This window comes from Betta splendens, chromosome 4 (assembly GCF_900634795.4).
Source record: "Betta splendens chromosome 4, fBetSpl5.4, whole genome shotgun sequence".
Lineage (NCBI taxonomy): Eukaryota > Metazoa > Chordata > Actinopteri > Anabantiformes > Osphronemidae > Betta > Betta splendens.
This window is the reverse complement of record NC_040884.2, coordinates 2392341-2407635: the sequence shown is the minus strand read 5'-3', so window position 1 is coordinate 2407635 and position 15295 is coordinate 2392341. Positions and strand designations below refer to the sequence as shown.

The 15295-nt window shown below is 41.5% G+C and overlaps 1 protein-coding gene across 6 annotated transcripts in view; it reads left to right on the top strand.

Moving 5' to 3' along the window:
• Positions 1–224: 224 nt before the first annotated feature.
• The window catches only part of atp11b (ATPase phospholipid transporting 11B (putative)), a 32309-nt gene continuing 17238 nt past the window's right edge, over positions 225–15295 (top strand). For 2 of the 6 annotated variants that reach the window (XR_003785576.3, XM_029146824.3), the window contains exons 1-23: positions 226–588; positions 4423–4539; positions 5223–5312; positions 6484–6564; positions 6883–6990; positions 7192–7320; positions 8093–8196; positions 8614–8661; positions 8991–9055; positions 9512–9593; positions 9671–9821; positions 10741–10938; positions 11095–11253; positions 11374–11561; positions 12576–12644; positions 12871–12944; positions 13021–13124; positions 13262–13443; positions 14036–14239; positions 14367–14520; positions 14598–14700; positions 14805–14950; positions 15137–15196. Coding sequence is in view for 5 of the 6 variants with exons in the window: in XM_029146824.3 (XP_029002657.1) it covers positions 562–588; positions 4423–4539; positions 5223–5312; positions 6484–6564; positions 6883–6990; positions 7192–7320; positions 8093–8196; positions 8614–8661; positions 8991–9055; positions 9512–9593; positions 9671–9821; positions 10741–10938; positions 11095–11253; positions 11374–11561; positions 12576–12644; positions 12871–12944; positions 13021–13124; positions 13262–13443; positions 14036–14239; positions 14367–14520; positions 14598–14700; positions 14805–14950; positions 15137–15196 (2643 nt within the window). In the remaining variant the exon portion in view is untranslated. Of the gene's footprint in view, positions 589–4422; positions 4540–5222; positions 5313–6483; positions 6565–6882; positions 6991–7191; positions 7321–8092; positions 8197–8613; positions 8662–8990; positions 9056–9511; positions 9594–9670; positions 9822–10740; positions 10939–11094; positions 11254–11373; positions 11562–12575; positions 12645–12870; positions 12945–13020; positions 13125–13261; positions 13444–14035; positions 14240–14366; positions 14521–14597; positions 14701–14804; positions 14951–15136; positions 15197–15295 lie in introns of those variants that run through there. The other 4 variants (XM_029146826.3, XM_029146825.3, XM_029146827.3 and 1 more) reach the window with 3 other exon arrangements.

The following is a 15295-nucleotide window of genomic DNA, read 5'->3' as shown; positions in this document are numbered from 1 at the left end:
GTTATTGTTATTATTATTAGTTTATTGTTAAAGTCTTTATATTGTCTTAAAGTGTTTACGGCTTGTTTATTGGGTTTAGATGTAGTGTTCTCAACGTAGAGATTGAGATTTATTCTCTTAAATTACACACTTTTTTATCCATACAGACAGACAGACAGGCAGGCAGACAGACAGGCAGACAGACAGACAGACAGGCAGGCAGGCAGACAGGCAGACAGACAGACAGGCAGACAGGGGGCGGTGGGTGACCGCCGGAGAGCAGCCGCGCGCTGCTCAGAGCCGAGCGCCGGCGGAGGGAAGCTGGTCGTGGCAGAGCGGGGATGTAGCGCCGCTTGTTGGGACTCCGTCGCCAGCTACCCGTCACTTCCCCCGGATCTTTTGTGTGACAGCGGCGTGGAATGGGGTCGACTGGACGCAGTACTTTGCACAGTTTGACTGCGTGATGCCACCGAGGAGCCGCCGTTTGGGGCATTTGTTTATGCTTCGGGACGGTCTCGTTGGAGTAGCTAGCTGCTAGCGCGGGGCTAGCGGCTGTGGCTGCTTTGAACGCATTTTGCGAGGATGCTCCGGTGGATACGGCAGCAGCTGGTAAACCTGCTCTCTTACCCGTGTCGCCGTGCTAACCCGCGTTAGCTCACAACAGCAGTCGCCGCAGACACTGTCTGCTGCGTGAACTTTGTTTCGGTAGAATTTAGCAGGCTAACCTAGCTGTGTAGGTGTATGCAAAACAGTGTGTATCGCAATGATGACCGTCCGGTTTAACGTGTTAGCTACTAGCTAGCCCAGTTCAACTAACTAGCTGACAGAGGGGAACTAAACTGACTAGTTGGGAACTGGCTAACGCTAAAACGTATTTGGCTTAAGTTGTTTTGAATTTATTAGCATGGTAACCACCGTTGATTCATATGATAAAATACCACCACCAGTGTAAAACACAGCAGTGGGTTAAGTTATATCGCGTTGCTAACTGTAGCTAGGTGTTACTTCGTCTAACTTGGTGTTAACTTCCAGCTACTGTGACGCTGTTACGTTAATGTTAGAGTTTGCTCCAACTTGCTGAGTTTTCTCACTAAATTATTCACGATGGGCAAGAAAATAACTTTAACAGCTGCTTCAACTCCCCAACGTGCAGTCATTTATTAACATCAAGTTGACCTAATGTGAGAGGCTGTGAAGTGTGTTTTTGCTTATGTTTAAATACTTTCACTGTGACATCAGTCGCCGGTACAAATATTTTTATTGTGTGTGGAGTTCCGTACAGGCTTGACAAGTATTTCATCACGCTGTGGTGACAGTGATCACGAGAGTTGCCTATAGATGTGCATCGACACCCAAATAAATGAGTGGTCTGACTGGAAAAGCGCTGGGTGTTTGTGCAGGAAGCGTGACAGAGGAATGCATGAGCCACAGCTTCTAATCAGATCAGTAGCATCTCACTTAAAGTGCCGATGTCGTCACACTTAATAAGCTTAGGACGCATCTCTAGGGTTCCTGCAGTCGTCGACTGCACGTCACTACAATGTGTGCATGAAGAGAGTGTGTCCATAGAAAAGGTGGCCTCTTATTAATTTGAGGTGTCTCAGTTCATTGGAACCATGCTGTGTAATTTATCTGGCCTCTTTAACTTAAGGTGCAATTAAAAGGCATGTTAGTCCAACAGCAGTGATAAGAAAAATGCTGGGCCACATTTGTCTGACCATGATTTCAACTGGAACAGAGTGGCTCTGATGTTCATTCACTCACGTTTCGCTTATCAGTTTCTTTCTGATGCCGTTGGCTGAGAGTGGAGGAGGGAAGTGTTGAGGGGTTTTAATGTCAGGACTTGAATGAAGAAAGACGTTGGACTAGTACTGCTGCTTGCACACTGAATAACTCACTGTTCTGCAAACACACGTGCAGCGTGTTCCATATGGATTAGCACTCTTAAGAAGGAACTGACCTTTTTGATTTGCATGTGTTAAATATAATACTCAGGGTGTGGTCGACAGAGATGCTGTTTTGATGCAAGAAGCTCACACGCTCCTTTGTCCTTTTCATAGCCTAAGTAATGCATTGTCACAGTTTGTGTTTTAAGTTTGACTTCCAAGCACTTGCTACAAACACTTGAAAAGCTTAAATCAAGGTTTCTAAAACCTGGACCTCGAGCTCAGTGCCCTGCTTGTTTTCCAACTATACCTTCTGTGCTACCGATGATCTGGATCACGTGTGTTCAGTCAAACAGAAAGATGCAAACACAAATACGGAGTGTGGTAAAGAAATGTGAAATGGTCTTCTCACCTTTTAATTGAACACTGGATCCAACAGTTGGAAATCCAGCAGGGCAGTGGGCTGGATTTAGGCCACGCTGGTTAAATGAAGGTAATAGCTAATAAGCCAACAGAATGTCCAGCTCATCGTGTATCATCATATTGCTGGAGTAGTAGACATGATGATCGACTAGCTAACGAATGCCACCCCGGTTATCACTGTGAACTTCGCTGTTGTGTGCAGCTGCTTCAGGCTGCTCATGTCGTGCTACGTTATGCGTTTACTGAGCCTCGTCTTGTGTTTTCATGCCTTTTTTTTAGGTTTTACTCACTGGTCTTGGAGCGCCTCCCTCTTTCCTCTTACTGGGATTAGGTCTTCCCATTTGATTAAATGCTCCAGTCTATGACTGAGTGCGTAGCCTTGGTTTTGACGCATTAGTCTGTTGCCCAGCTTTTCCTCAGGGCAGTAACTCACCTGGGGCAACGTGAGACTTGTGTGCTTTATGCAGGAATTAATTACCTGTCAGGCTACAAAGTGATGGGGGCGCGAGAGCCGGGGACAAAGTAAAATGTCTGATTTCATCTTTTAGTATGTACAAAAAAATTCTGTGGTCTCTACTAACAGCAGCCAGTGTTTGAACACTCAGTCTGAGTGTATTGAAGTAAAATAATTAGCAGCTTTTTTTAAAAATGCACTTCTCTTCTGTAAATGAGGAACCCGTTGCACAGCTACAGGTCACAGATGATGATTGACAAATTAACAGTTGTTTTCTTCTGTTGTTGTTGCCTATGTTCAATGTTTTATCGACTTGGGATCAGATCTAAAGCGGCACAGCAAAAGCTCCTAATTGATTAACCACATGTTGCATGACATTTCAGCATGTGTAGCTCCTTTTGTGCCTTTGTTGTATGTATTATATTCACAGCTCTTTCCCTTTTGTTAAAACGACCTCATTGTTTTAACGTTTGTTGCTGGTGCTGCTTAACAGGTATTGGAGCAAATGATTTATTGCTTTTTTATTTCTTATAAGTTATAGAGGCCACGTTTGCAGTCGTTCAGCTGTAGTTAAGACATCTTAAGCAATGTTTCACAATGTAACTCATATCTGTAGCGGTAAATTTGACTGTGTCTGAAAGACTGGGTGGAGCACAGGGGAGTTTAAAATGGTCCGCCTCAGCTGCCATCATGGTTCCTTGCAGTAATCTTATTACGGTGTCTGAAGTAGAATGTTTACGTCACCAAAGTGCAAAATTACCATAAACTATTCGCAGGGATGCAAACGCTCCTTCGCTGGCATAGGTGACTCAACAGTGACTTTGCAAGGTGGGGATTTCTGGCAGACAATACCGACATTCAGCGCTCTATTAGGCTGTTTGAAAATCCTGAATTACTCAAAGTTTAATTTCCACATAGGTGGAGTGTTGGGAAACTGAGCTAATGTGGTTTGTGCTTCTCTCTCTATCTAAAAAGCACTGTGTCTCCACCAGATTCAGTGTGATGCAAGATACTACTTTAAAAGAGTTTGTCATCATTTATGTGCATAATGAACTTGACCTTGAACCTTCTCATAAAGACTAATAAAAACTCCAATACCAAGAGTACACTGTCGTGAATGCAGTGTCTTATTATATTATATTTGATTTAGTCTTCACCCTTTTATCTAACAAGTGTCTGACATGTTGTCCTAAGATCGCAAACCCAACAGAAATGTCACGTACAGTAAACCAACCCTATGTAAGCTGTGGATCTACTGACTCTGTAAAGTAAATGTTATATACCAAATGTCAAGGAGAGAAAGCAGCTGAGACTTGGTGTTTGGTTTAGAGCAGCACGAGCAGCGCTTGAGCGACTGAAACAGAAAGCTAGTAAGAGTTTGCATATGGGCTGAAGAGAGGAGAATCTGTGCGAGCGAGTGACGTGGCCCGGATGCATTCCTGTGTCTCAGTTTGCATTTGTTTGCTAAGGATTGTAAACATCTCGATGTCAGTCCAGCCTTTTATTTTAGCAGTTCAGTGTTATATGACACACAAACAAATGAAAGAAGAAGCTATGTCCTCAGTAGTTATAGACATACAGTAAAATGAGTTTTGAGTAATAATGAGTAATGTTTGTGTATGGTGTGTCTCTCTTTCTCTATACTTGGCCTCACTCCTCACCCTGTTTTTCCTCCTACAGGGCTTTGACCCCCCTCATCAGAGTGAGACCAGGACTGTTTATGTAGCAAACCGTTTCCCGCAGCATGGCCACTATATACCACAGCGCTTTGCTGACAACAGGATCATCTCATCCAAGGTACCAAATGCTTTTATGGCATATTGTAATGTTTTTTCACAAGGTGTTATTGGTGCAGAACTTTATATTAGTCTGGGTGTTTTGACGCCTTTGCAATGTGGAGAGGGTGACGTTACACAAACCTGAAATCACAATCAAATTTCAATGAGTGACATTTTGCATGAGTCTGCAGAAGGAGCATGTTGTTGTTTAAGGATGAAGATATTCTGGGAGTTAAATCAGCAGCTCTGCTCAAACAGGTTAAAGATTTAGTTTTAAGCTATGATAATAATCCACTGGGACTGCTTCCTGCCACCAGCACATAGTTGGTTAAATTACTGACAGTTGGCTGAAGTAAAGTTATTCTCTGATGATTCTCAAGATGAAAGCAAATTAAAGCACTAGGTGATTTATAAAGTGCATCCATCAACTGGTTTTCAATGAACCGTGCTGCACAGAATGTGATAATTGAATCAAGTTACAACTGCACAAGCAGCTTATTTAGCAAAGGTTCACAGATGAATTAACTCCTGTTAGTGAAGCATTTTTTGACATCTAATTGTGAATTTCCCTCTGGGATTAATAAAGTATCTATCAATGAAATTTTCAGTCGTGCAGTATTTAATTGCAGTTGATAGAAAATCTCTATGTTTAAACAATATATAAACTAAACCGTAAAATAAGTCTGTTTTTTCCTCCTACAGTACACCATTTGGAATTTTGTCCCCAAGAATCTCTTCGAGCAGTTCAGGAGGATAGCCAACTTCTATTTTCTCATTATCTTCCTTGTACAGGTAATAACTCTCATAACTGCATCTTGTTTCTCTCAGTCAGGCGGAGATTTGTCAGTTGTGACCTCAAGTCGTCTTGTCCTAAATATAAGTGCTTGCTCGTTTGAGTGAATGACTCATGGACTTTTTGAGACCAGTAGGGAGACAGGTCTGCGTCTGTGTTAAAATATTAGACCCGCGCATTAGGTCTTCACTGTGCGTCTGCCTATGCTTTCAAATTTCACAGTTTCCCTCCTGATTTGATTTGAGTCTGTGTAGTGAAGCCAGAACAATTGACATGACTTTGTCAAAAAGGCTTCTTTTCATCCACTCGAATTATCAGTGAAACTGACATCTGCTTAGATCCGTCTCACTGAAAGGAGGACTGTTCTTATGGCATTTTTTGTTTTTAGCCGATGTGAACTGCTTCAATTAAAAAATCCCTGATGACTTTTATTGTACACAAATGTCCCTTTTTATGCTCAGCATCTTTCATCTCAAGCTGTGCTGTGACCCATTTTACAATATGAAACTTTTTTTTCTGCTTTTGCTATGTTTTGCTTTTTGTCACCTTTTTAGAATAGTGCAACAGTGTGAAATCATTGACAGGAATCTTGTGTTACACCCCCTGCTTTTGAGAACAAGCAGAACAGGATGCAAGAACTAGCACTAAAAGTCGTCTACTTTTACAGGCTACCTTTAATTTGAAACTCTGGCTTGAATCTTGTTTGTGTGAAGATTTTGAAGAAGTACCAAAATGTGTACAGCATCAGTTGTTTTGTTTGTAAATGTGGTCATGGTCATGGTCACCAGAGTTTTAAATGTAATGAAGAACAGAACAATTAAAGCACAAGGCGGATGTAGTGCCTTCCTTACATCGTATGTAGGTTGGCTGTAGGTTGCCCTGGTGGCGGCGGCTGCTGCTGCTGCTGCTGACAACGCTTTTCTTGTCACTTTGCTTTCTGTGTGCATGCACTAGTGTGCTCTTGTGAGTAGCTCTGAACTGACAGTTAACCTTTGAGGGAAGTTATAGGGGTTTCCTGTTTAACTCATCAACCGCTGCTTCTCTTGTTGGTCTAGTTTGTTGTTGTCTAACAGGGCACATACCCTTTTACTGATTCTGAGTTTGTTTTGTTTCACCGTGCATCTATTTAGTTGACATCCCCTCTCCTGCACCGTGTCTTTGTCTTTCCAGTTAATGATAGACACACCTACTTCCCCAGTCACCAGCGGTCTGCCTCTGTTTTTTGTGATCACAGTTACGGCCATAAAACAGGTGAGAACAACCGAACACGGTGGCTTCCTCTTTGCTGTGCTCACAATAAGGAACTAACTAATACAGAGTGCCCTTACATTTAAATTACATTATGAATCCTGAACAACCTGTTAGTCAGTATGTGTCACATTAGTAGCTCAGCATTTAGTCAAACTGATAATGAGCATTTAAACTACAGTGTGAATTAAAATATGTTTCTACTGTGTAAAGTCTTGATTTAAGTTACCAAGTTATAAATGACACAAAACACTTTGTGCCACATTGTGAGGCCTTCAGGTGGTGTCTGAGCAGTTCGTTTTGTTTAAATGTTTCCCACAGGGCTACGAGGACTGGTTGAGACACAAGGCAGACAATGAGGTCAATGGGGCGCCGGTATTTGTAGTTCGTAGTGGAAGTCTGGTCCAGACAAGATCCAAGAACATCAGGGTGAGCAGCGGTGTAGAGCTACAAAATGCTTTTATTAGGACACACGCATCAGTTGGTGTAAACTCTTCCTGTAAGGTTAAACATTGCAGTGCATTTAGTTAATCCATTAATTAACCTAAGATTGTCAAATAGGGTTCTCACATTTAATTAGAAAAGGTTAATATTTTGGCCAAACATGTGTTTTTGTCCCTGTCTGTCCAGGTAGGGGACATTGTTCGTGTGGCTAAAGATGAGACTTTCCCAGCTGACCTAGCATTGTTGTCATCAGACCGTGCAGACGGCACCTGTCACGTTACCACAGCCAGCCTCGATGGAGAAACCAACCTCAAGGTCTGTGTCAGACAGACCGGTTCTTACCATGTAGTCTGTGGGCTTCATCCATTTAGGCTTTCAGCTCATGGTAGTCCAGTATCTGTCACTAATGCCAGCTTGTTTAGAACACTGAGATCTGAAGGTGGTCCCACGTTGCCTCACATTTATTAACAGGTCTCGAGTATCAACTGCAGGTTACATTAGAATCAAACTGACTACCGGCTTGTTGTTTTTGTTTTAGCAGTACTGTGGTCTACTGGTTATATTAGAGCGGTGCTCTGTACATAAAACTCTACATGTTGACAGTCCAGCTGTGCAACCACACATGGTCATCCAGCAGAACACTGGGCTGTAAGGTAACAGTGAAAAGGGTTCAGCTTCTGCTGTGGGTCAGTGTGGCATTGATAAGGCCATGTGCTGACATTCTTGGTAGCTTACTTTATAACTAGAGAGGTGTGTTACTGATATCTGAATCATTTCTGGTATTTGTCAATACGTAAATGATTCTGGAAAAATGTGAACCCTTCTGCAGTTTGGCATTAAGTTGTTTGATGAAGGCAGAGTTGTTGGACTGCATAATGTTTAGCCAGGTAGTGTATAAGGTACTCAAAAATGTTAGAATCCATCTCCCTTAAATTCTTGATTTGTCCTTTTTGTCAAGTGTTCTTTTTGCTGAATCATGCTGAAAGTTTGCTGAATTTGTTTTGGCCTGTTTGAATTTGTTTTTGACTTTTCCCCTTTTTGCAAACCAACGCGTTTTGCTCAGTTTAATAGTTTGTTGTGTCTGTAGACCCATTACTCTGTTGCGGAGACATCAGTCTGTCAGTCTGTGTCCCAGCTGGAGGCGTTGCAGGCTGTGGTGGAGTGTCAGCAACCAGAAGCTGATTTGTACAGGTAACCTGCACTGTGTGTCGTACTGTAGGAGGTCATATCAGATAGAGGTGACTCGTGATTCTGCCTTCTGCCAAAATGTTTTATGCCATGGTTTTATGGTTTAACCATTTTACTGGTTACGCAACAAGAATAATTAATTAGCTATTTGTATATAAACAAACCAAAGTTTCTGTCATTTACCCTGACCGGCCATCACAGCTAGTTTTTGCTATCCTGCCTTGTCTGTTCTGTAGCGTGTGTTTTAGCTGTCTGCTGTTTAAAAGTGTCTATTTTTGCAGTGATTATTAACTAGAATTATAGAAATGCTGTTTGTAAACGCAGCTTTTCACTAACCTGCTCACTAAAGTTTTTCCTCTTCTCTAGCCTGTTTTTTTATACATGGAAGTGTTTATTGTCTGTCCCAAATTTGTTTTCCAGGTTTGTTGGGCGGATTACAGTGACTCAACATGGGGAGGAGATAGTCAGGTGACTAAATGAGTTATTACATGTTTGCATTAGAACCGGATTATACTTACAATCAATTGTATAGACAGTCGCTTAAGGTGTTACTAGTAAAGAAAAATTATGTGAAGGTGAAACATGAGAACATGGCTGAAATTTGTTTATGGATTAAATCACCAAAGGTTATTCTGAAGATGCAAGGTTATTTGTGGTGTGTTACTACACCAGTGAGAGCCGTGTGTACTTAAATGGCTCAGATAACACACATTATGCAACACATGATATCAGTACCATCCTGTCTCTTAAGCCTATATCTACTATTTATGTCTATTTATGTTGTCTTTGTTTTTCAGACCTCTTGGTCCAGAGAATCTGCTGCTCCGAGGAGCCAGGCTAAAAAATACCAAAGAGATTTATGGTGAGTGGGAACTAAATGCTTAATCTGAGAATGGAGCATCTGAAATAAATATTTCTTATAATGAGAAAGTTCCAGTTGAATTAGACAAATAATAATGCACATGAAAAGGTTGCTTCTAAAATGCTTTGTATTGTAAAATAGTTTAAATACAATAAATACTGTTCTTATGCAAAAAAAGTTTTATGGGAAGCCCACGTTCTTTACCAAAGCATATTTGTATGTTGGTGATAATTTTTTATGGAAAACCAGAATTACTGATCATTTTGATGTTATATCCTTGGTCCTTGTCACTGTGAATACACAGAGACAACATTAAATACCTTATTCCTGCATTACTTATTACTAATGTATGTAAAAGTATTCTTGATACAAGTATTTACCAGTATTACTTTTTTTTCCTGTACTATTATTACTGTTTCATTTTGTACAATTGTTTTACTGCTGGTGTTTTTGCAGGAGTGGCAGTGTACACAGGGATGGAATCCAAAATGGCCCTTAACTACAAGTGCAAGTCCCAGAAACGCTCTGCAGTGGAGAAGTAAGAGCTTCCTGTTGTAGTGGGCAAGTTATTCATCAGATTATTGTGTGGTGGTCTAAAATATTTTCCCTCGCCAGATCCATGAACTCCTTCCTAATCATCTATCTGGGCATCTTGCTATTCGAGGCTGTCCTCAGCACCATCCTGAAGTATGCCTGGCAGGCCGAGAACAAGTGGGACGAGCCTTTCTACAACCAAAAGACTGAACAAGAAAGGAACAGCAGTCCTGTTAGTCTGCTTGCCATTAAACAAGTTATTGATTTCTGTTTTCAGAGCCGAGGGTATAAGCCCCAGAGATAAGAGGTTTTGGTCGACATTTAATTTCTGTCTCCCTGCATTGCCCTCGCTTTGATCTCTTTGCCAATTATTGGGGTCTTTTTTGTTTTTCTTCAAAACGCAGATATAAATAATAGATTTAATGAAGGTATAAAAGGGCTCATCGCTTGATTCCAAATGTAGATAAATACACACACCCAAAATCCTGGAAGGGTGCTTGTAGGATGCTTTTAGTGTGTCTAGATTTTTTCTGACAAAATGTAGCGGAGGAAGTGACTGTTGCTGGGCCAAGCTGACGGCCTATCAGCCCACCTGTCAGCCCTAATCAGTCAGGGAAAGGAACATCCTCTATGTGTTGAGAGTGTCCCTGGTTTTCCTTGTCTCTGTAGTCAGAGTAATACCAGCTACAAATTAATAGCTCTGTGTTTAGATTTAGACAAAGAGGCGCTTCAGAAACCGGCTGGTCCTGTTTCTGTGCACATACCTTGTCATTAACTGTGCAAACTATACTAGCAATCGTTTGCAATTTCCGAAGAATCTATTAGTCCTTTAAAATAAAAAGCAAAATATTTGTACTGTATCTTTTTGTTTAGTTAGCCAAAGTTAAATTGTAGTTCAAATTAATTTAGCTTTTTGTGTAGCTACTGGGTCTGTCTCTTGGTCTGGGCCTTTATCTTTCTCCTTTCGTGTGACATAAAGTAATTACCTTAAGAGGAATGAATTACCCTGCCCGCTTGGATTTAGAAGGCTCAGTCCTGAAGCGCCATCATTCTGAGTGTGGCTTGATGTGTTTTAGTCAAATTCAGTTTGTTGCTCAACCATCTATGCACTTGTTGCACTAATATATTTCTTGTTCTTTATTGTCCTTTAGATCTTGAAGTTCATCTCAGACTTCTTGGCGTTTCTGGTTCTGTATAACTTCATCATTCCCATCTCCCTCTACGTCACTGTGGAGATGCAGAAGTTCCTTGGCTCGTTTTTCATTGGTTGGGATTTGGATCTCTATCATGAGGAGAGTGACCAGAAAGCACAGGTCAACACGTCTGACCTTAATGAGGAGCTGGGGCAGGTAAAGGAAGCCACTACACGTATACACCTGTATTTACATTACATTACATTCTTTAAGATTTTAGTATAAAAATAAGTAGTTGAAAATGTATGAGAGTTAAAATGGATGTGTGTTGTGTCCCGTAATTATTAAAAAATGTAAACCTGCTTTTTGCAGGTGGAGTATGTGTTTACCGATAAGACGGGAACGCTAACAGAAAACGAGATGCACTTCCGCGAATGTTCAATTAATGGAACCAAGTACCGAGAAGTTAACGGTAAACTGGTACCAGAGGGAATGACTGACGATTCACCAGACGGCTCTACACCTCAACTGGTAACTCTCCTGTTTAAATATTATACTATGTATACATGCAGTTTCCATTACTGACAGCTAATAACATCATGACTTTATGTGGTTTCTCATTTTGCCATTCTTCCCTGTTTCCTCCTCCAGATTAATGAGGAGTTGTTATTTGTCAAGGCAGTGTCCCTGTGTCACACAGTTCAGATCAGCTACGATCAGCCTGACTGCCTGGTCGGTGGAGGAGACCCTTTTTCTCATACAAATGGTTTCTCCTCCAATCACATGGAATACTACGCCTCCTCTCCTGATGAGAAAGCTTTGGTGGAGGCAGCAAAGAGGTAAGTTCCTTCAAGTGTGAAGGTCAAACTCTGAAGGCATTCCAGGAAGTGCAGTAGGTGAACACTGAAGTAATGAAAAGGTAATCTTAAGAAAAAGGCTGTTAAAGAACCGTATGTTGTGTTGTAACAGCACCATAGGTATTTAAGAGATTGTTGCAGCACAGAAAGCGTCAGTTTCATTTGTTTATTTAATGTCTATATTTGGGCCTGCTGGAGTGGGTGTAAGAGTAGGGCTTTAGTTTAGCCAACACTCTTGATATTGTGTACACCTCCTTCTAACCATTTTAGACAAACATAAATCCTGACTGTTCACATGAGGTTAAATGGTGGCTGCTATAATAACTCTTTCGCTCATCTCTGCTGCTGTGGCACATTTTGCTCACTTACTTGTTCATTTTATTGTCACAGAAATATAAAGCACGCAACAATTTTATGCATAGAGTGGTTCCAAAGCCCTGAAGCAAGTCTGTGTGGAGCAGTGACTCAAGAACATTAACAGAAAGTGACTCGACTCCACCAGTTCTACTACAAAGTAGCTACAGACGCCTGGGCATAAAATCTGCAGCTGTGTTGCACCCATCTAAATTGTCGAGCGCTGTTGTTCAGGATTTATGATGCATGGAGTCAAAGCAGATTTTAAATCATCAAATAAAATAATGTTGAGAAGGAAGGGGCACATCCCATGACCCTGTACCTCATGCTCCACTGAGCCTCTGTTGATTTAAACCAAAATGAGACACCGTTGGAACCCCAATCTAGATCTTCTGTTCGTTCATGGACACTGCATTTATTTCCCTCAGCACGAACACACGTCATTCATTTTACGCACTAGCCCTCCATGACCCTGAGGAAGATTAGTAATTGGATCAATGAATGGATCAATGAATGGCCGTGCTGTAGCTAAAAGTTTGTTTCATGGTCTAGATCTCTTCGAAAAGCTTGAAACTGTACCCAGAATAGAAGTGTTTTTAATTTAATGAATTAATTACTGAATTTATTTTTTGTTGCCCTAAGGATTGGAGTAGCTTTCACTTGCAGCAATGGAGATACAATGGAAATCAAAACATTTGGCAAGTCAGAGAAGTAAGTCTGAGCGGAGTCTTAACTGTTTCATGCTGCTTCAAGAATTAACTAAAGTTAAGCAGGCGTAGTATATTTAGTAGTTGATATGTAGTTTTATTTATTACATTGAGGTTGTTAGGCACAAGGCTATGAATCTTAGGGCTTCTATTGGGGTTTATACCATAGCAATAAAAACATTCAGTGTGCAGGAGGCTGTTGGTGATTCACCATTAATACTCTCTCACAGGTTTAAACTGCTCCACGTGTTAGAGTTTGATGCAAACCGCCGGAGGATGAGCGTCATACTGCAGGATTCTTCAGGTAACGGAGTTCATTTAAGTCGGATCCTGATCCTGTTGCGCCTGTGTGCCTTCATCGTGTTGTCTCGACTTTTAAGGAGGTAAAGTCCTGTTCACCAAGGGAGCAGAGTCCGCCATCTTGCCATTCACTACCAGTGGTGAGATAGAAAAGACAAGACTGCATGTTGATGAATTTGCCTTGGTAAGAAGCTTTCAGGATTTATGAATAACTAGCTTTTATAATTTTACTGTTTTTTGTTTGTTCTTTTTATAACAAACATTAAACCCTTGTTTTTGTCTTTTATTTCTCCCTTGTGTTTTGTATTTACTCCACCATAGAAAGGTTTGCGGACCCTGGTGGTAGCATGTCGCCATTTCAGCCCAGAGGAGTACATCGATGTAGACAAGCGTCTGAACGCTGCCCGCACTGCACTGCAGCAGAGGGAGGAGAGACTGCAGGAGGCCTTCAGCTACACTGAAAGAGATCTACAGCTCCTGGGAGCCACAGGGGTTGAGGATAAGTATGGAGACTGACTCATATCTGTCTGTACGATCAGTGTAAATTGATGAGTATGGTGATAGACATTCTAAGTCTCTGGCTTTTGGAAAAGTGAGGCAGCACTCACAAGAAGCCACTAAACATTATAAGTTTGCCACTACCTGTAACAGACACTGTAATTAAATATCCCAGTTTTAATAAAAGTCTATGCAATGTAGCATCAGACTGGTGTTTTCAGTACCCTGTGTATTTTGAGGCATTAGTGGTTTGACTGTTCGGAGGTCAGTGTTGGTCTGATCCTCTGGGTTGGCGTATGTCAATAGCTAATGAACTGATTGCATACAGTAGTTGTATGCTTTGCCCATGTGCAGCTCATTACTATGAATAAATAGGAAAGTTACTTTGAACTAGAAACTGAAATGTTAAATAAAATACATAAACCAACCAGTATCATGAGATGTTGAAGCCAATTTACAATTTAAGTTACAGTGTCATTATAGATGATGATTATCTGTTTATGAATATTAGTTTTTGTTCAAAATAGGATGCATTTATATAAATGACTAATTAAACCCAACACAAGCATATGTATTGATTCTGTTCGTCTTCCTCAGACTTCAAGACAAAGTCCAGGAGACCATTGAGGCTTTAAGACTGGCTGGGATCAAAGTGTGGGTGTTGACAGGGGACAAGCATGAGACGGCAGTCAGCGTCAGCCTGTCCTGTGGCCACTTCCACAGAACCATGAACATCCTGGAGCTTCTGCAACAGCGCTCTGACAACGAGTGTGCTGAGCAGCTCCGCAGACTGGCCAGAAGGTGAGTGTTCGGTCCCTACATCTGGTTCTCGGGTAACTTTAAGGCTTAACTTTTTAACGTCTGAAATCTTACAGTATTGAAGTTCTACATCTTTGATGGTTGTTCTTCCTTTTCCATTTGTTGCCAGAATAAAGGAAGACCACGTCATACAGCATGGTTTGGTGGTGGATGGGGCCAGTCTTTCTCTAGCACTGCGGGAACATGAGAAGCTCTTCATGGAAGTGTGTAAAAGCTGCTCAGCTGTGCTGTGCTGCCGCATGGCACCACTGCAAAAGGCTAAGGTACCAATGCTTTGCCGTGAATGCACCACCAGCCAGACCCTTTGGCCGTGAGCTAACTGTTATTCTGGCTTGTCTAGGTCGTGCGCCTTTTAAAAACCTCTCCAGAAAAACCCATCACCTTAGCTATTGGGGATGGAGCCAATGATGTCAGTATGATACAAGAAGCCCATGTGGGCATAGGTAAAAACACACACATTCAGATACGCACACGGTGCACGTCCAGCTTCCCCGTCTTTTGCGTACGCATTGTTACATCTAAGTGTGTGTTTGCATGTGTTGTATAGGAATCATGGGGAAGGAAGGCCGTCAGGCCGTGAGAAACAGTGACTATGCAATCGCCAGGTTCAAGTTCCTGGCTAAACTACTTCTGGTTCACGGTCATTTCTACTACATCCGAATAGCTACGCTTGTACAGTACTTTTTCTATAAGGTAAGAAGTAATTTCCTAATTCATAACAGTGTTTGACTGAACAGGTTGCTAAAGAACACGTTTCATTGGTATATTCCGTATTGAAATCACCTTGACCGTAGTGAAGCTCATATTTAATACTGCGGAAACAGGTGTGTTTGCTTCCACTGTAACGTTTTAATGTCGTTCCTTCACTGTCTTTTCTAGAATGTGTGTTTTATCACGCCCCAGTTTTTATACCAGTTCTTCTGTTTGTTTTCACAACAAGTAAGTCCCCTGCTCCTCCATTTCTCTCACTTTCTCATGTTTACATATTGTCATGGCTTTTGATGTTGCACAGCTCTTTCTTAACTAAACTGACTTTCT